Source organism: Embiotoca jacksoni, unplaced genomic scaffold (genome assembly GCF_022577435.1).
Source record: "Embiotoca jacksoni isolate LCO1_2020_lvr unplaced genomic scaffold, fEmbJac1.0.p SCAF_21, whole genome shotgun sequence".
In the NCBI taxonomy this organism is placed as follows: domain Eukaryota; kingdom Metazoa; phylum Chordata; class Actinopteri; family Embiotocidae; genus Embiotoca; species Embiotoca jacksoni.
The window spans coordinates 9044468-9064944 of record NW_027185352.1 but is presented as its reverse complement, the minus strand read 5'-3'; the positions used below and the strand labels follow the sequence as shown (position 1 = coordinate 9064944).

Here is a 20477-nt window from a genome sequence, read left to right as displayed (position 1 = left end):
TGTGTGTGCAGTCGAGCAACAAAAACAGTCTATTTAACTTAAGTTTTTCTCCACCTTTTCCCTTCTGGTTGTGTGTAAATGCAACCTTTTGTGGACATCTGCAAAAAAAAAAAAAATTGTTTGGACTCACCTTATTATTACTTATCATTATTTTATATCAAATCAATATCAAAACGTTTTGTAGGTAAAAGAGGAAAAATAAAGCATTTGAAGATATGGAATTATTCTAATACAAAACAAATATTATGAAGCTTGTACTTTGTCTTTCCTGGTTTGTCCTGTGAACTTCTGTTGGTCCTGTGACCTCAGTCACCAGTGGGAGGGGAAACAAACAGAACATTGAGATTTAGTCATCCTTTGTGTGTGTGTGTGTGTGTGTGTGTGTGTGTGTGTGTGTGTGAGAGAGAGTTACAGGGAAATACTGTTGAAAGAAGACAGAGAATGTATGTGCATACGGATCGCGTTCAACCACAGATTATCATAGTGAGTGTGTAAAGTGTGTCCGTGTGTGGATCTGGCCGGTTTGACACATCAGCCTAAACTAATCACTGTCATCATTTCCCTGCTCTCATTTAAGGCTGTCATTTCCTCTTAATCTCTACCCTTCCCTGTCTTTCTCACGCCCTCTCCGATTCAACTTTTAAAAAAAGATGAGCGTATGTCGTGTCGTGTGTGATCTGAATCAGGTTTCACATCACAAGACAACAACTGATTTGCAATAAAGTGGTTGTATGTGTGCGAGAGAACACTTCAGCCCGAGTAATTAGTTTGTTTCTTTCATCATTATGTCAGGGAAACACAGGCACATTATGATAAAAGGGAGACATTATTATCATGGTTTTCTTATTACAATCTATTTTTGACATGAAAAAAATTAAACGAGATAAATCCATTTATCTTTTTCCTTCCAAGTTGTTTACTTTTCACATGAAATGCAGCTTCTGTTTTCAGCCACAAGAGGTCAATGTAGTGTCATGTGCTTGACCTGCAAAATCCTTGTTTTCAATGGAACTGGCTGACCATGATTTAGTGCCTCACTTTAGTCATAAATGACGTAGATAAAACTAGGTACAGTGTAAGTAGTTGCTGCTGTTTGCCTGACTCTACCTTTGTGCTTTAATCTCTTCTTCAGCATCTTCAATGTGTTACAGGCCATTTTTCACAGATAGAAAAAAAAAAAAAAAAAACTGATTTTGTGTTTGCTGCCTCCGTGTCACACTGTCATGTTATACTGGGACATTTAAAAATAGCAAAGCCATTATTAATGTCATTAGTTTAAACAGTACTTTTACTACTGTGGTCATTTAAAATGTAATACGGAAATAGTGGTATTTTGTAGTCACTCAGAGGTCCCCGGGTTGTCCTTTTATTAAACCTGTCAAAAATAATTGAGTAAAATATAAGTTAATACTGTTAAAAACTGATAATATATTGTGCTGTGGACCCCTTCCACCTCTCTGAAAGACCCTCCGTTGTCCCCAGCCCCCATTTTGTGAACTACAAGTCATGTTTGAAAGTAGTTCCCAAAATGAAAACGAGGTATAAGGTGTTCTTTTTATTTATTTATTTATTTTTGTTGGGGGGGGGGGGTGGGGTCCTTGGCCTGTGACCTCACCTGTGCTCTGCTGCGATTCATTCAAACCTGACCATGATTTCCAAAGTGAAATCAAACCTCAGAATGAAAATATTACTGTTCACACACACACACACACACACACACACACACACACACACACACACACACACAAAAATCCAGTTGAAACCATTTGTGACCTTACAAAATCGTCTGAGCCATCAACACCATAATATTACACAGTAAAGGGCTTTTACTTTTATTTCTGACCTCCTCTTTCTGAAATCCATTACACTCATCCCTTTGCAGCTTCCTGACGAGCCTTTACAATACTATCGTTTATTGTAGCAGAGCAGAGAGACCTTAAACCTTCAGGCTTGAACCTGGCACTGGTACGATTGGGGGTTCAAACAAGATTCCTTGGCTAAACTTTACAAAATGTGCCTCCTTATTTCAGTGGGGTTCACTTGTATATTAAGTTGCCTGGTGTACTCCATGTTAGTACCAATCACAGACAAGTTAAGTCTACCAGTACAGATAGGATATTGCTCCCTTGAGTAAATATTGAAAGTCCTTTCACCATTTAGCCTTCAATCACAGCAACAGGTTGGTTGATCAGTCCATCACCATGGCTTTATGAATGTATGTACGTTGCAAAACAATTCACAATCAGCAGTATTGACTGAACAGAGAAAGACTATTTTCACTACAAAATGGTCTTCAATTTACGGCAAAAGATTAATTAATAGAAAAATCTACACTGACATCCCCCCAAAAAAGGTAGGCTAAGTTGAAATATATTTCTCAATCAATTTCCTCAACTTTTTTGATAGAATTTAAAGTGCAGATATTACTGTTAAATTCCCTTTGTTGTCGCTTATGGGCCGTATTGTCCCTGAAACACAATTCGTATTGTTTTGTCCTTCCTCCGTTTAGATTAAAGACCCCTTTCCAAAAAAAAATAAAAAAAATATTTTGCTTCCTATTTATAATGCAACCTAACGTGAGTTGGGTTGTTCTTTTTTTTTTTTTTGGTTTGTTTTGTTTTTTTTTACAGAAAAACCGGATGATGCTGACAAGGGTTTTGAGGTGGTGGTACCGACACTGAACTTTTGAACTGGTAAATAGCTCCCCCGTCTGTCGCTCAACCTCTCACCCCTCCGACAAATGCCGAAAGAAGCCGAAGCGCGACGACAACGACGTCAGCATATCTCGTTCTTTCGGTTTTTGTTTTTTTTTGTTTTTTTTTTCGCCTTGCTGCGTGCGAAAGGGGGGAGAGAGGAAAAAACGGCTCTCGGCAAAGCAACAAGAAGGGAGAGCAATGGCGACACTGGATCGCCAAATACCAAGTCCGGATACCTTCCTCGGCGAGCCTTGGTCCTCCTTTGTCAGTGCGGCTAAATTACGTTTTGTTGACAGTAAGTTTGCACGTCCGGTAGCGTTTGTTGATTTTGCGGACAAACTGTCGGGAAGTGCGTGGGTCCAAAACTGTCTGTGATTGAGTTGAGTTATAAAAAAAAAAAAAAAAAAAAAAAGCTCCTTCCACCGTGCAGAGTCTGTCAAGAGCGCAGCAAAGTAACTGTCAAAAAACAACAACAACAACAACAACAACAACAACACACACACACACACAAAAAAAAAAAACATTACTACGAAATGCAATATTCATAGGTGGCTTTTTTTTTTTTTTTTTTTTTTTTTTTTTTTTTTTGACAGTCGCGCGCACGTGCGGGCGAGCGGAACCGACCGTCGCGGAGTTTGTCCCCGTTGGCGCGTGCGGTCGTGATACGGTGAACCGACCAGCTGTAAGTTTGTTAGCTTTGACAGCTGCGCTGCGTTTAAGGAAGCCCGTTCAGGCGCTAGCGAGCTAACGCTAACCCGGATAGCCAGAGCCTTGAATGCAGCAGGGGCTCCACGCATGTCCCCCTCCACCCTCCACCACCCTCCTCCACCCTCTCCCCGAAGTTTGTTGTGAACGTCCCACTGCGTGTTTGTAAGTGTCTTGCTTTGTTTTTTTTTGTTTTTTTTTTTATTCTCGACGCAGACTCGTCCTTGGATAACACCGACAAAGAGCTTTACTGCCCCGGTGAAGCCGTGAAGCTCAGCAAAGAAGGTGAGGAAGTTATCGGTGCTTTTTAACTCTTGTCGCGGTTTGTTATTGTTTTGTTACACATGCTTTGTTTTTGTTTTGTTTTTCATATAGAAATCACCTCTATTTATGGGTCTTGGCTGCTTGCTGCTGTATAAGCTGCATATTTCGTTAGACGTACTTGAGTTCAGAATTAAAACATCTACTTTAAAGGGAAAAAATATGACTTGCAATGTGTCTGTTTTTATAGATGTGTATAACAGTATTAAGAGCTGAAACCATTTTTTTTAATTTTAATTTTTAATTTTATTTTAATCATCAGCCAATACAGATGATGTGCTAATATCATCTGTATCTCTAATAGGAGTCCAGAGAGATGATTGCTATATCTCATCAATTGTCCTAAAGGAGATGTTCCTTTTTCATATATGACAAAAAAAATAATCATCAAATCTTCACATTTACGAAGCTATGTAGAAAGATAAATATTTTAATAATGGCAAGAATTGCTAACTGATTATATTGATAATTGCCAATTGATTCCCTACACTGTTCTTTGGTCGTCCAATATCAGACACCTATATGAAACCTTTCTTCCGTGATAGAAAATCAGACAATTTCCAATCTGGTTTTTGATTGTTTGGGGGTCAGACGTGTCAGTTAAAGTGTTAAACAGTATACATACTGTTTACATTTTGCCAAAACGATTGTACTTTTGGAAATGAATGTGTACAGCTGTCAAATCTGTTTTTCTATATTACCTGTAATCCAAAACAAACCGTAGTTAATTGCGGCCTACGTCCACACTCATTCTAAAATGTCGATTTAAAACCAAAATGATCAGCAGCGGTCGACTATAAGTGCTGGAATTGGAGTGTGTTTTGGTATATTTGTGTGCATGATCCATAGTGTAAGTTAGAGGATTTCAGCCAGTGACTCACAATCTGATCTAAATGGGCTCGGCTGTGTTGCATTTGGGCTCTTGTGCGTGTGGAAGGGGGGTTGTGGGGGTGCACCGGAGCGGTGAGTAGCTGCCCCCCTCCCGCCTCCCTCTTTATGCCCCCCCCCCCCCGCTCTCCCTCCACCACCACCCCCACCCCCGCCTGCAGGAATGAGCCAGAGGAGTTCCTCCACACCTCACCACGTTAAAAAATACCCACAGGAGAACACGCCGCGCACAAGCACACTTGAGTCATCCCTGAAAGTTTGAGCGTGCTGCAGCCCTCGTAGGAACACATTGACGCACACAGAGAGCTGGGGAATCTCTTCTCACTGTCACTGGTCAAATACCAAAAAAAAACCCCCCACACACACACACACTCACATGCCTCATCTGCCTCGCTCAGGGCCAGATTGGAGCTGCGTTTCCTGATTTGCTGATCTGTTGGCAACATGACACTGAAAGCCTGCTGAAACTGATATGCAGACACACGGAAACATTTCTTTAACACTTTATTTGTAAATTGTAAAAAAAAAAAAGCAGATGATGATTCATTGTTGATTCTTATATTACATGTTCACTCATTTGACACTTCATTTGCACACACACACACACACATATTTGAAGGTGTTGAGGCCGGTTTGGCAGTAATTGATGTGCAGTGCAGGTTGTGATTGGTATCTCTTTCCCACTCACGCATACACACAGTGGAGATGATGACAACCGGCAGCAACTTTTAGTCTGACTAGACTGGCAGCCGCCGTCATCATCCCACCAGAAATAGGATGCGTTGTAATGTCGCTATTTGTATGTTTATTATTCTCTTTAGTAGCGTTTGGATTCGCCTAAAACCATCACCTTATAATAGCGAAGCGTTGTGTGATAATTGAGTTATTTTGGTATTCTTTGAGTGCACTCAATATTATTAAACAACTGTTTAAGATGCACTGAAGTGCAGCAAAGGGACATAGAAGACTGCAGATTATGGACCAATACTCTTTGCAGTATGTGTGCCGTTTCCTCTGATGTCTGAAACCTTTCAGTTGAGGGTTTGGAAAGTCTGCGTTATCTAGTAGACTCCGACTTAATCAACAAGTAAATGGAGTGCGGTTGTTGTTTTGTATTGAAATGTTTTGAGCAGAGGTTAGTTTTGTTTTTTTCCTGACAACCGTAGAATACTTAAACACAATGATATATGCATGAAGTTCTTGCATGTCCGATTGCATGTCGATTTCAGATTCACATCCTCATTCAAATGTGCCTGACTTAAAATGCAAACAGGTAAAACAGTGTAAAGTCTACATCGCAAACCTGACGCGCTGCAACGATTAGTCAAAAGTTAATTGGAAAATATTTTTGATTTGAGCCATTTTTCAAACAAAACTGCTAAACATTTGCTCTTAACCTTGTGTGATAGTAAGCTGGATATCTTAGTGTTCTTGGCGATGGGTTGAAGATAAAAAGCAATTTGAAGATACCACCTCTGGCTTAAGGAAATTGTCACTGCGAATAATTGTGATGTGCGACATCTTTCATATCAAATAATTACTCAATTAATGAAGAAACTAACCTGCAGGTTCTTTTTGAGACAAATTATGTATTAATTCAGCACTAAAAAGCACATCTCATCTTCCTCTGAAACAAGGACAGCATGTAAGAAAAACTAATTAGGGGATCAAAAATTGGTTGCTCTCTGAATAGATGTTTGAGTGGGTTGAGCTTGACCTTGCATAGGAAACAATAAGTACAATAGACATTCAGACTTCTTATGGTCGTTACATTTTAACTATAGTTTTTGTGATTTATTAGTAAAACCGTTCTTTTGTTCATAAATGGCTTCATGTAATAGTTTCTTTGGCAGGATTTGACTTTTTCAACATTTTACATGAAGCCAAAATCACTGGCTGATGATCAGACTTTTCTGACCTTAAAAACATTTGAAGAAAAACCCTGTAACTTTATACAGTAGTGAGTTTTTGTACTTGGCTGGCAGTAATGTTGGAGGAATAGCTCTAAAACATTTCTAAATGAAGACTGTGCCACCGTTCCACTGCATGTTTGTTACACTCCTTGTGATGTTGTGTCTTGTTCTGTTGGCGCCAATCGAAAGTCTGACTCTCTTTTTCTTTTTTCTTTATTTTTAATAAACAACTCGGGCAGCAGAACCAAGTTCAACCAAGATTTGTAACTGCGACCTATTTTTTGAAAGGTAAAGATGTGTGTGTACACTGGATTCTGCCCGTCAGCTTGTTGACCAGACGTGTTGGTGCCATACCAATAATTATCTGGTGTGCCTGTTAAAAAAACAAGTTAAGTTGAGGCTTTCTTTCTCGCTCCTTTGGAACTGTAATCGTGCAGTGTTATTGAAAGGGGATAGTTGAGAGATTACCCCTCACTTTATTGACTGGAGGTGATTTCCTCAACGAAACATCATCCTGTGTCTTTGTTACAGTTGCGTTATTACTGCGGTGTTAGTCAACACGACCTCGAGAGAAATAGCCACTGCTTTCCTGCTTTACCTTTTTGTTAACAAGTTGTTTTAAGGCGCTCTCCAAACACCAATTCACCAGTGAGAAGCTGATTTCCTTTCTCTAAATAGAATCAGTGTCCGGTGATGGATCGTTTTAGTAGCTCCAAACATGCTTATTCACCAGTGACTGATTGTTTTTGTAGTTCATTTTCTGGCCTGTCAGTCATTTGGCAGACTCTGGCAGCTGGCTTGAAACACACAGACACACACGCACACACACACACAGACACACACACACACACACACACACACACACACACACACACACACACACAATTCAGGCAGGAGAAATACGCACCTAGTTTGCATTTGACTTGGCAGACGCAGCGGAAATTGCTTTGTTGCTTTTAGTGGGGTTTTTTTCAATACTCTTGCTAAATGTCTTTATGTTGCTTTATACTTTGGAATTTGCTTTTTGTGAAAAAAAAAAAGAAATTTTAAATGTTTTTGGCAGTATCTTGGTAATGATGTGCTAATTTCCCCTAAAAAAATGTCAGAGGAGAGACCCAAACCGCGGTGATGCTGATCAACCTTTTTTTGAAGAGACCATTTGGCTGTTTCCAGTCTGTCTGTTTAGCTGCTGACATTACAAAGCTAATAATTCGTACCACTTAACAACCTGTTGACACCAATCAGAATATTTAAAAGTTGTTTTCCTCATTCAACCACACATTTCCATTTGGTCTGTGTCATTATACTGTAGCTCTTACCAGGGCACCTTCTGTTGAGTCAAACAAACACTACAGTTTTATTTGCTCGTGAGGGAAACACGTTTTTCGCTCCGCAAACCTTAGAATCAGAGGTTGAATTGCGACTTCAATCCAGGAACATTGCTAGATGTGAGCAACATATTCTCGTCTTCTCGGTGAACTTACTGCAGATATGAAGGTCTTTAATGTTGCACTATTCATCAGATTTCATTAATCTGGCTTTTAATTTATGGTAATATCAGTTTCATTTTACGGTTTTCATTAATACTACAGTACCATAGCTTTCATTCGACTTCATTACACGCAAGTATTTACATTCCAGTAACCTTCAAACCTTATTAACATATCTGTTAAGTCGTGAAATATTCCTCAAAGTAATCATGACGGTGTGCGTGTATGTGTGTGTGTGTGTATCCTTGAAGACTTCATGTATGCGTAATGAAACCAGGTCTGACCTTTTAGACAAACACACACAGGCGCTATCAGTCGCACACTCTTGAGTGTCATGTTCAGCATCTCCCACACACACACACACACACACTGTATAGTTTGTAATATGGTTCACTTTGTCCTTGAGTGACCGAGCAGATCCTTTTCTTCTTCCTCTATAGTTACACACACACACACACACACACACACTCCGATGGACACCAAACATGACCGGCTGTCTCTTTGACAAAACCTGTCAGCATCGCAAGGTCATGATGACGACATGCACTGTCATACATTTTTATTTTTTTTATTCCCCCGCCGTTGCATTACACAAACCCACACATCCATACACAGCCCAGCTCCCCTCAGTGAGTCTGGCTTAAGCCCTGTGTTAATAAATGCTGCGATTTCTGTCAGCAGAGCTTGTTTAGATTCAGGAAGATTAGGTTCCCAAAGCTTAGCCAAAAGAGATAATAGCTGTTTTCCAATGGACATATTTGTTTTCCTCAATATTTCACTTAATCTTCAGGTTTGTTTGAGTGGGTGGCGTTTCTCTTGCAACTCCAGGCGCATTCTAGCTGGTGTGTGTGTTTCGGAGGATTGTCTGTCAGCTGCTTCTGTCTCGCTGTCCGTTTGATGAGAACACAGCAACCAGCTTTGATCTTGTGGTAAATTGTTGGTTATACCAGTAATAATAATGGTGGCATGCGTTAATAGCATCCGGTGAGAATCCTTTGGCGCCCGGTACGGATCTACAGCTTTTTGATTATATTGAACACCCTGTCACTAAATCTGCCATTTATTGTTTACGGTAAATGCAAAAACAATATCATGTTTTATAGTGGAAATAATTGATTGATTGTCAGTTGATTCATTATAAAAATAAGTCGGCTGTTTTTTGTTTTTTTATAAATGACCATTAAAGTCATTTAAAAAAAAGTTCCAGCTTCTAAAATATGAGGATTTGCTGCTTTTTCTTTTGGGTATTAGGAAATTGGGATTGACACTTTTTACTTTTTGCTAACACTTTAAGAACCAAACTATTTATCAGATAATCAGCCGATCACTTGAATCTTACATCCGAGAGAGACTTGGGATTATTGGTTAAATCTGTTTAAGTCAATGAACTTGAACTGTTTCTAAAGGATGTGAATGTGCTGAGGAAGGGAAGAATTAACCTCGGGAAATTAAGTGAACCACCCAAGGTTGCTCATCTAAAGTAGATCAATGTGCCTGGCAATATAAGCTGCTTCCAGTAATAAGATATGTATTCATATTTAATATATTTATCATACAGTATATTCTACTGATATAAGGAAAGTTGTTTTACTTTGCAAAATGCTTGTTGTGCAACTTGCTGAGTTTACATGGAGCAGCTGAGCATTTGGGAATGTGAGTCTACATCACAATGTTGCCAAAATGTGCAGTATTTGTCTTTATTTATGATCATTCTGTCCGTTACATGAAACAATGTTTCCTCAGCCCTCACTTGTTGTCACATAAAGTCTGGCCTCCACTCTTTACTGTCTCTCTTTCAGAGATACTCGTCTCCAGCCAGTTTCCAGCACTGGAGGATTTTTGTCTTGTTGTCTGCCATGTCTGCAGTAAGGTGGTCACTCCTCAGGGCATCCTCACACACTACGGTAAGACACACGCACACACACACACACACACACACACACACACACACACACACACACACACACATTTCGATCAATGTAGTGATTTGTATTCTTCTTTGTTGAGCATTTTAAAACATAACCTCCCTGCAAGTTTTCCTCACCAAAAACGCGACGCACAGTTATGCCCTCTAACACCCAGCAGGCTGATGAAAGCTGATAAACACTAAATAATTTATAGATGTTGCATTGTGCACATGCATTTTTATGTAACAAATAAGTACATGAACAAAGCTATTTATCAACATCTCTGCTCTTCAAATAATGCTTTTCTGGGAAGATCAGGGGAATATTTGACAAACTGATGTGTCATCTCATGAATGGATATTAACATTCGTATGTTAAGGGCAGTAGTCAAATGCAACGCTTTTATACACCTGTGAAATACTGTATACGTTCACTGCTAATCTGCATATGTTTCTTGCACATATTGCCGTACCAGCATTTTCGAATTCCTAACTGTGGTTGCTATGGTGACTGTCTATCGTCATCTAGCAGTCTCAGTGATTTTGCTGGCATGTTGTTTAGCCACTCTCAGTTGTCGACTCATACATTCAAATGTCCAAAAAAAGTGCTAAAATCTGTATTAAAATGTGCAAATGGATATTTCTGCACAGGAAGTCTGTGTAAAGTAGGCTGTATGGATTTTTCTTTAAGAGTATTTGTTGTTGGAACGGCAGCACTGTTGAACCCCAGCTCTCATTGGTCCTATAAACCTGTCCATCTACCTCTTGTTTGTTTTTGATTTTGGCTCCACTGAGCGGCAGCTCGCATCTGCCTGCGAGCTGCCGCTTCCTTCTGTTGGCGGCTCGTGCACCAACCCGAGCTGCCTGTGTGAGCTGGGGGAGACGCATGGTCACACTTAATGAATGCACACACACACACACACACACACACACACACACACACACACACACACACACACACACACACACACATACTCCTCCCCGTGAGGAGAGAGGCCAGTGGAGTTGCATGCACACACCCATTCTCACTTTCTGTTTCTCAGCAGAAAGAGGTCTGGTATTGTGAGACACACACACACACACACTCACTCATAGACTCCTGGCAGCCGCTGTTGTTTTGTCCCTGCTCATGCCCCCTGCAGGCCCCCACTCCTCCTCTTGTTGGCAGAGTTTCTGCTTGCTGACACGCACACAGTTGGGTGACAACAGGTCTGAAACACACTCCTGCACACACACACACACACACACACACACACACACACACACACACACACACACACACACACACACGGCCAGGAGTGGGAGTCTCGAGAGCTCCCCATAAAACAGACTGACCCTCGGGCCAGGAGATGATAACAATTAGGCACAGTAGTGGACCAGCAGGCCAAGTCTCATGCTGAGAACTTGAAAAGTGTTTTAAACATTTACCATAGATTTCATCACATACTTTTAGGTTTATAATCATCTAATTACATTACATTGGTCTAGACGTCACACTGTTCTGTTACTTCATTTGATTCATTTCCTGCATTCTTAGATTTGATGCCTTGCTAACAGTTGTGTCATGACATGAAAAATGCTTCTCCTGACCTCTGCTGAGTGGATTGCCTCTAGGAACTCACCCTGTCAAGATATTCTTACGATGCTTCGTGCATTTCTTCCCATTGTTGCTGTTTCCCATCATATCACTGTGGTATCTTCACAAGTTGTTACCTTCTGGGGGATTCTGCTTTAAGCGTTGTGACCCTGAGTAGCAGTTTGTATTCAGCGCTGTAGTCTTGCTTTAGCTTTCATGTTTGACCTGTGCATCAAAACAGCACCGAGGCTCTACACGTATAGAAATGCACGCGTGCTTGCACACACATCCATATCCACACAGGAGGAGGCGAAGGGGGTAGGCTGCCTGCGGGAGGGGGGGGGGTCAGTGGTTCCTCGTTCTACATGCCCAGTTCGCCGTCATTTTTGCTGTGTTTGAAGAAGAGAGTGATCACAACTTAATGCCTGAACCTGGACTGAATTCTGTTGTAACAGGTTAAGATATACCATATTTTATACATCAGAGACTTGCTCCATTTAGTGGATTTGTTTATTTAAATCTCCTTAGAGTAAGGCAAGCATGTATATTCTTAGCATAAGTGGCCCAGTGGGATATCAACTAAATCCCCCATGCTGGCAATGTTCGTACCAGACTCGCTCCAGTGAGCTTGTAAGGAAGAAATGTGCAAATAAATAGTTTTAATGCTTCCGAGTGAACTGCGAAGCTTATTAAGACCAGATCAGTATATTAAAGTGACATTTCTACCAACGAGGAAGTTTGATTTCCTGCCAGAAATCTTTAAAAATAAATGGAACTTGAAATTTGTGTTAGCTTTTTCAAACAGTGTTTTTTTCTTGTGCACTTCTGGGCACCTGAACACCATCAGAAACCGCAGAATGCAGGAGTCACACGTGTGTGTAAGTTATGCTTTTGAAGCAGTGTGCTTAAATAAATCAGGCCTCCCCACTATGTTCAGATTGTTCAGTGTATTCCTTCCAGTTCTCGTCTTCTATCTGTCTGTGCTTGCCGCCGTCCTGCTTGTGGCCTAGCTGCGAGTGAGCAAGTCGAGAGAACGATGACGGGGTCATGTCGTTGCTGTTGTTGGTGGGAGCGTCTGTCTCGCTTTACTCGCCTTTCAACGTCTCTCTGTGGTGGTGGATTAATTGAAGTCTGAGGCAGATCAAAAGCATTCAGTTTATTCCTTCCAGTTTCATTTCACTCCAAACTTAACAAGTGTTTGGGCTGCTCAGTGCTTCTGTATTCGAGTTTGTTGTCGTTGTTGTAAAAGGTGTGTGTGTGTGTGTGTGTCTGTGTGTCTGTGATGTAAGTTGTTCATTGGAAAGTTTTACCCTTCACCACAGAACTTCTGTTCTAGTTTCTAGTTTCGTTTAGCGGGGGCGATGCTCACCCTACTGCTGTGTTATTGTTGTTGTGGCTTGGCTGTATGCAAACCATTAGCCGAAGTGTAGGCCAATTAATATGCCAGCTTGTACTGTCCATCCCAGGTCATTTCTTTACTTTAAATTTGTTTTGATTTGCAAATTTCATGGCATCAAAATAGTTTTTACTTCATGTCGGGACTTTTTATATTGATACAGAAGAAGAAACATAAACAGGTCATAGCCAAAAGCTCCCTTAGCGGGCTAATGACCGAGAACAAGAGGGACCCGGTTCATGTGGATCCACATAAAATCCCATACAAACATAAAATAAGTAAAGAGTCTTTACTTTACAATAACTGAAAATGCATGTTTTAACATGAATAGTACTCTCCCATAAGCCACAAAGTTCTTATTTCTGTTCAATACTTCTACAAGATAATCGAGCATTAATTTAGCTTTAATTCAGCAGCTCTCCACAGTGACGTGTTTCAAGATACCGCACCATGCTTACAGTCGGACTTTTAGTTCTTCTCAGCACTAGCTTGTTCAGTTACCTCAGGGTTATAGGTTGAGATCAGAACCAGCATTTCTTTGACTCATTTCTTAGTCACGGTGCAGTCCCTGTTTTTTGCTGCTGTTTTTCCTGGAAGACTTGCATACATTAACTATCACAACCTACAACTCTAAGATGAATAAGACATGACTGCATATTTTTCATTCCGTATTTTTGTTATCTTTTTCGTATAATTTATTGCTTACTGCCTATGACTGTGACATAATATTGACGTTTATAAAGTTTATGTAAATGTCGGATTTTTGTTTGACAAAACACGATTGAATATGTCCAGTAAAAAAAAAAAAACAATAAAATAAAATGTAATCTGTCCTTAAGGGACCCCTGTGAACCACTTCAATAGAGTAGTTTTGGTATAGAGATTTCCATTATGCATGCTACCGGAATGCCAGTGCTTTTTATATACTCTTTATCCAGTACAATAATCGAGTTGCCCAACACTGACTGACAAGATATATTTTCTCATGTCAATCTCGCTCTCTCTCTCTCTCTTCCGCTCCTCTGTCAATGTAAACAAACCCAGCTGAGCTCTGAGAGCCTATGCTTCTTCATCATCCTTTGGCTCCACCCACAGGATGAGTCAGAAGCCAATCAGCAGCCAGCTGGGCTCCCAGCATTGCCATAACAACAGGCAGGCAGGCGGGCGGGCGGGCGGGCGGGCAGGCAGAAGAGTGTAGTAGGGAGGCGCCCTTGTGGTCGAGTGGCTTGGTGACCTTCCCCGGGCATTGGTCCATGTATTGTAAATCAGTACGGTTCGCTCCCGACTGCCTCCTTATTTCCCTGGTTGATCTCTTTTACAAAACATAATATGTCTGAGGAAGGAAAAAAGTTGTTCATCATTCATTATGTCCTAATGTGCTGCCAAGAATTATGTTGGGTTTTTTTGCTTGTAATTATAATGTTTTAATTTTTCTGTGATAAAACCATAATAATTAGTAAATAGCTTTTTTTTTTTTTTTTTTTTTTTGTGTGTGAATTTTTCATCTCGGAACATTTTCCAAAAATGATATTTTCCATTTTATAAAATAAAAATGAAGAAGAATCCAAATAAAACAAAGAAAGCCAAGTGTGCCGTGAAACTTGGAGAATAACAGGCCGAGTTGGGACCTCAAGGCAGCGGGTGTGTGTGGCTTGGCCAAATAACCACAAGCTATCTGATATCATATTCCTCAGATTTATTATTTACCTCATTTCTGGCTAAGAAAAGTGCAGAAATTGAAGAATAACCCTGGTACAGGTACTGTCTATTTCTATACTTCAACTTCATCGAACAGTACATTAGACTTGACTAAAATGCCGTGTGTCTAATGTGGAAAACTCTAAAATAATGTGTGATTTCATGTGAAATTTGGACTGTCGTCGCTGCATACCTTTGAATGTGACTCTGGACTTTGATCCCGCTACTCTGAATACAGCTGCCTCCCTGGATGTCTGTTTTATTTACACACCTGCCCCACACACACACACACACACACACACACGCGCACACACACACACACACACACACACACACACGCACAGCCACTGGTGAGAGCATAATTTGCACAAAGTAATCATACACATACAGTGTATGTATAAACTGCACACTTTGTTGTGCATACATACAACTGTGCATATTGTTTATATCTGTGACATAAACACACATACACATGCAACACATGAGGTCTTCACATGCTATCATACCTGCACACACACCTGATCTGCATACACATCTATTTGTTAATTTCCACACACAGACTCATGTGGACACATTGTAGACACTCTCTCCCAGTTACCTGCAGCACACTGTTACACACACACACACGCACACGCACACACACACACGTAGACATGGTCGATCAGTGTTTCGGCTCAAGGCTGTTAGTAACGGGTTGTATAGGATTGTGACACACATCCAGGTTCTATACACTCATACGCTGCTGCGTGTTCCTCACTTGTGACGTCACTGCCGTCTGCAAAGTAGATATGAAGCTACATCTAAGAGGTGGTTCGCTTAGCTTTGCATAAAGGCAGAAGACAAGGAATGAAGCAGACAGCTGCTCTACTCTGAAGGGAACAAAATCCACAGACCAACTCTTTGTGCTACACGAATTGGCTGCTCGATTCGTAGCTCCATATTTACTGTGCGGACGCGAGAGAGTGGTGTCGAGCCCCGTGTCTACCTCAAAGGCTTCGGGTTAGTGTCAGTGTAAGCCTGCCTGTACGTGAGAGAGTGTGTGAGAAGGTGAGTGTGGGTGTTTTAGGGGAGTTGTTTTTAGCTTGACCTCAGCTTGCAGGGGTCACGCTGTCGGTCATGTGCGCAGAGACTGAGATGACATGTTTGTGGACACTTTTCAATCCGTGATCGCCGCACAGGAGTCTATTTGCACATATGTGCAGATGTCTACGTGTGTAGATTTGCTTGTCAATGAATGTTCACATGTATTTTCATGTGCAACAATGTTGGGGATCGTTTTTCAGTGTGAATGAGAACGACAAACTAAAGCCCGCCCGTGTAAAAATAAGTATTTCATCGAAAAAAGCAAATTTAGTAGTTTATAAATTACACCAGAGCTCCTCTCTTCAGGTGTATTACATCATTTTGCTGCTCTCTGCAGTTTTTGGTTTTTAACAACCGACAGGAAATTCAGTTAATCATAGGGCCAATCTCATCCAAAATTAACAGCTGTCTTTCACTAGCTTATCTGTCAGCTAAATGTGGTTAGTTATTTACCACAAGGGCAGCTTGCAGAACAGACGAGCCTGAGAGCTTTTTTGAAGCATGAACAGAATGCGACTTTAAACCTAATTTGTATACTCTATACAGTCTGCATAGTCATCAGCTATCCATAAAAACAGTTTTACTGTGCATGTTCGGTGTGGTTTTTCCTCCCCTACTTCACTTCCCAGTGTTTAGGATGTGTTTCACCCCTCTTGTTTTCACTCAGGGAGCTGGGGTATAGTTTCCCTGTGAGACAGACACACAGAGAGAGACAGTCCTGGACCACACCCCACCCCCGCCCTCCCACCCACCCTGCTCCCACAAAGACATGCATAGTAAAAACCGTAAGTGTGAGCTCCTCTCCTCCCCCCGCCTCGTGATTTTCTTTTTTTTTTTTAATTTTTTTTCTTCCTCTACCCTCGGCGTCTCCTTCTGTGTCTCAGCATCTTCTTCACTTGTGTATTCTGATCAGATCTGGGTCAAACATTATTTCTAATTGTTGGCTCTTGTTCAAACTTCACATAGTAACAGTTTGGTGGAGCTTATCGCACAAAAACACTTCAGATGGTGCGAGGCGTGTTGCTAATTAGAGAAAAGTACATTAAATTGATTTGTAAATACTTGGTTCTTTTTGTGGAGAGGTGGCACAGATTTGCTCTCCTGTGTTACAACACAGCCATCTGGCACCAGAGCAGGGGATACAAAAAAAAACAACCAAGTTGGTCTAGATAGCACACTACACGACATTCAGTACGAGACTCATGTATTCATTAGTTTCAAATTGGATCAAAAGAAGTACCCAGAACCAAAAACACCCTACTAGCAGTGCATGATGTTGATGGTTGTGATTTTGTGTGTTTGTCATGCAGTCTGTTTGGTCGTACGCATTTAAGTCTCCTTTCTCTGTTTTTGTCTTGACCTGTTTTAGAGAAGCGCCACAGCTCCCCGGTCCCCTCCCGGAGCCCCTTGGTTCCCATGAAACCCAAAGCACCTGCAGTGGCCCCCGCTGTGGCTCCCAGTTCTGGGGAAACGCTGGCATTCAGGGTCCCGAAAGATTATCCTCACTCCCGCTTCAGCAAGGCACCACTTGCTGTGTATCCGCCAAAGGGGGCACGGAACAAGACATGGTGGGTCGCATACCTTTTCTATTTAATATGATTACAGTGTTAGATCGCCAGACCATTTTGAAAGCTGTCAGAGTACGATAAAATCCTGCACGCTGCTTTTGATGCGCCATTTTTGCACAATGTTTTAACGGCATCTTTTACTCTCCCTGCTTTTCCGCAGCGTGTCACTTCCAGTCGTAAGCCTGGAGAAGATGCCCTGCCTCAACCGGGGGGACTCGGCGTCGCATGTGCGCCTCACCTCTTCCTCTACCTCCCCTTCCCCACTCAAATCCTCGTCCCTCACCCTCCCGGCCGCCCAATGCTCCAGCGAAAAGCTCACGAACGGTCGCAGCACCAGCGGGCCGCCTGCACCGCGCTCCACTACGCCTCCATCCTCTCTGGACAGGCGGCCCAGTCCGGCGCGCTCCCCGCTGGACAGACGGACGCCGTCGACACCGTCTCCCTCCCCGCTGGATCGGAAATCCACCCTGTCGCCTTCGCGGTCCGTTGCTCTGCCGGCGTCGTCGTCATTATCACCGCTGGAGAAGAAGCACCAGAATGGGACGAAGACTCCCTCCAGGTCACACAAAAGACTCTCAGGTCAGTACTAAGAAATGATGTGACACACTGTCTTGCATTTCCGTGGTTTGCATCGGCTTTTAATCAACCCACAAGTCACAAAACAGACTACGAGTTTTAGGTTCTTCACATTCCTGTGCTGGAAGAGTTAAATATTTCTGCCTTCTCTCCTTAAATTCCTCTCCAAAAGCTTTACATAAGAATTCCTACATTAATGCATATATGCATACACCCTCACAAGCACTTATTTCTTATCTCAATATTCTTTGGAGGGCTTCCAGCCTGAATGTCTGGCTGCAGGCTGGACAGTGGTGGGGTGAGACTGTGAGTTTTGGAAAGGTTGAAACACCTTCTTATATTTAAATGGCTTTCTCTCTCTTGTTTTCTCAATCCTCACACTATTCTCTTGATATTTATCTTTTTTTTTAATTGCTCTGTCTTTGTGCTTCTACCTCAGCTTTCTTTATTCTTTAAACTTCCAAACATTTGTCTTTTACGTTTTTGTTGATGCACACAAGTCAGCCTCGTGCTTTTCTCTCCGTAAGAGAGGTGAAAATGTGTTAAAAAGGTTTTTTGATGGATACTTCAGGGTTTGTTTTTGTGTCACGTTTGTCTATCCAGTTTTTCTTCCTCGTTTCCTCTTCTCATCTCTCTCTTTTCCCCCCATTTGTGTCTTCACTGTGCTCGGAGCTTCTGATTTACACCCTCTAATTCACGAGCTCCCTCTGCCAAAAAGCTGCTTGTCTTCTTGAGAGATTTTCCTCACCTCCTGTGTCTCTACATTTTTCACCTCCTGTGTCATCCTCTCGCTCTCTATCTCCTGCCTCCATCTCCCCGTTTCTCTCTCACACACACACACACTCTGTCCTAATTTTTCCCTTTCACTCGCTCCTATGTCCTTTTTTTTTTCTTCTCTCTTCAGCTTTTTTGTCTCTCTGTGCACCATTGACTTGTTTCTAACTCATCCTCTTGTCCTTCTGCTTTCTGTCTGGTCTCTTCTCATGAGCATCTTCCCTCGCTCTGCGCTCACGCTGCTGGTCTCTTTCTATTTCAACTTCCTTTTTTATAGTGTGTGCGAACCCAGCGTGTGAGGATGGGAGTTTGTTTCTGTCTAGGTGCGTGTTTGTTGCTCTTGCTGTAGCCATCGGACCTGTTGTCTGACGCTGCAAACACAGAAAGATTACAGGGATTAAAGGAAAGGCCAGCACAAGATTACAGGCCTCAGACAGCAACACTGTGGCGGAGAACCTGCTGACTGGAAGTTGTTGTTGACCGGCTGGTTTGTGTGGAGAAACAAGGGTCTGTGTTTGTGGGCAGTGCTTTTTCCAGTAGTGACAGGAAACTGACAAAAGTTTGGTTTTATTTTCATGACTTTAGTAAGATTTTACAGTGGAACCAGGATATAGAATTACTTGTGAGTACTATGAAACTCTCATTAATTGAAGTATTCAAAGAGAAAAGTTTTAGTTCTTATTTTTGTGTGTGTGAGCATTAGTCTGGTATAAGGGATAATAATTTGAATATTCAATGACGAGACAAAGCTGTATAGTGGACTCCATTGTCGCAAGCAACATGAATAGGAATACAGGTTTTGAGCAAGAGTCTGAAATAACTTTATTGTATACAAAAATCTGTGAGAGAGGAAAATAAAGTCGAAAGGCAAAGTCCCCACTGATCTTACACTTGTAAACAAAAGTTTTGGTACAGTTATTTCCTGAGTCAATTTTTGCCTACAGCGTTTATCCCAATACACACAGTTAAATCCTGTGTTATATTCGCTCTTGGATGGCTCCTGACGACTGTAAATTCAATATTTCCAAGCCTTTTGATTTGGTCTTTACCGACTTCTGAGTGAATTATTGGGCTCTGTTTTGTTTTTTTTAAGATTTTTGTTTTAGTATTTAGTCTTTATTAGACAGGAGCCGTGGAGAGAGACAGAAGATGTGGGGAAATAGAGCAGGGGAGTGAGATGCAGTTGCGAGGGCCATTTTGAAATTAAACTGGGGGCTCACTGTTGAGAGCATTTACGCCAGGGCTGAGCGGTGTGTATCGATTTAAATATCACACTATTTTGGACCAAATACCTCGATATTGATATTGCAACAGTATTGTAGGCTTGACTCTTGGTGCTTTTTCAAAATATTTTCACTGAGATTTTTAATAAATAATAATAATAATAAATAATGATCAGTAATGTTGATACAAAAGGGGGAAAAACAAATAATACAACAGCTTTATTGTAATGCAGCCTCTAAAATCATTTAAAAACAAAAAAAAAAAACAATAATACCATTACGGTATTTAATATCCAAGACAATATCTAGTCCCATTTCTCAATCATGATATGATTGATATATTGAGTTAAAACAGTGCCGAGTGGAACTGAAGATTTGAATCCCTCTTCTTACTTAGACGGTTCGTCATAACCAGCAACACATTTCACATAAATTACTGCATACTTAATTCATCCATTGTAATTATGTAAATATTGAACGTGAAATCTTTAAAATATTTAGTGGAAAATGTTGTATTAACATTTAAGCATTCCTTGCTGCTTTTCATACTGGAGATGCTTCCATCGGAAATAATATTTTTACAGCAAGACTTTGGTGGCAAATTGACACAACTTAAAAGTTAAGGGTTGCTTTTCATCATCCAATGAATTCCATCCAGATTCTC

At 41.2% G+C, this 20477-nt stretch overlaps 1 protein-coding gene across 3 annotated transcripts in view; it reads left to right on the top strand.

Moving 5' to 3' along the window:
- The first annotated feature begins 2835 nt into the window (after nt 1-2835).
- The window catches only part of atxn7l1 (ataxin 7-like 1), a 30938-nt gene continuing 13296 nt past the window's right edge, over nt 2836-20477 (top strand). For 2 of the 3 annotated variants that reach the window (XR_011178657.1, XM_069156784.1), the window contains exons 1-5: nt 2836-2991; nt 3618-3686; nt 9813-9917; nt 17042-17240; nt 17401-17819. Coding sequence is in view for 1 of the 3 variants with exons in the window: in XM_069156784.1 (XP_069012885.1) it covers nt 2895-2991; nt 3618-3686; nt 9813-9917; nt 17042-17240; nt 17401-17819 (889 nt within the window). In the remaining 2 variants the exon portion in view is untranslated. Of the gene's footprint in view, nt 2992-3617; nt 3687-9812; nt 9918-15554; nt 15589-16339; nt 16458-17041; nt 17241-17400; nt 17820-20477 lie in introns of those variants that run through there. The other variant, XR_011178658.1, reaches the window with a different exon arrangement.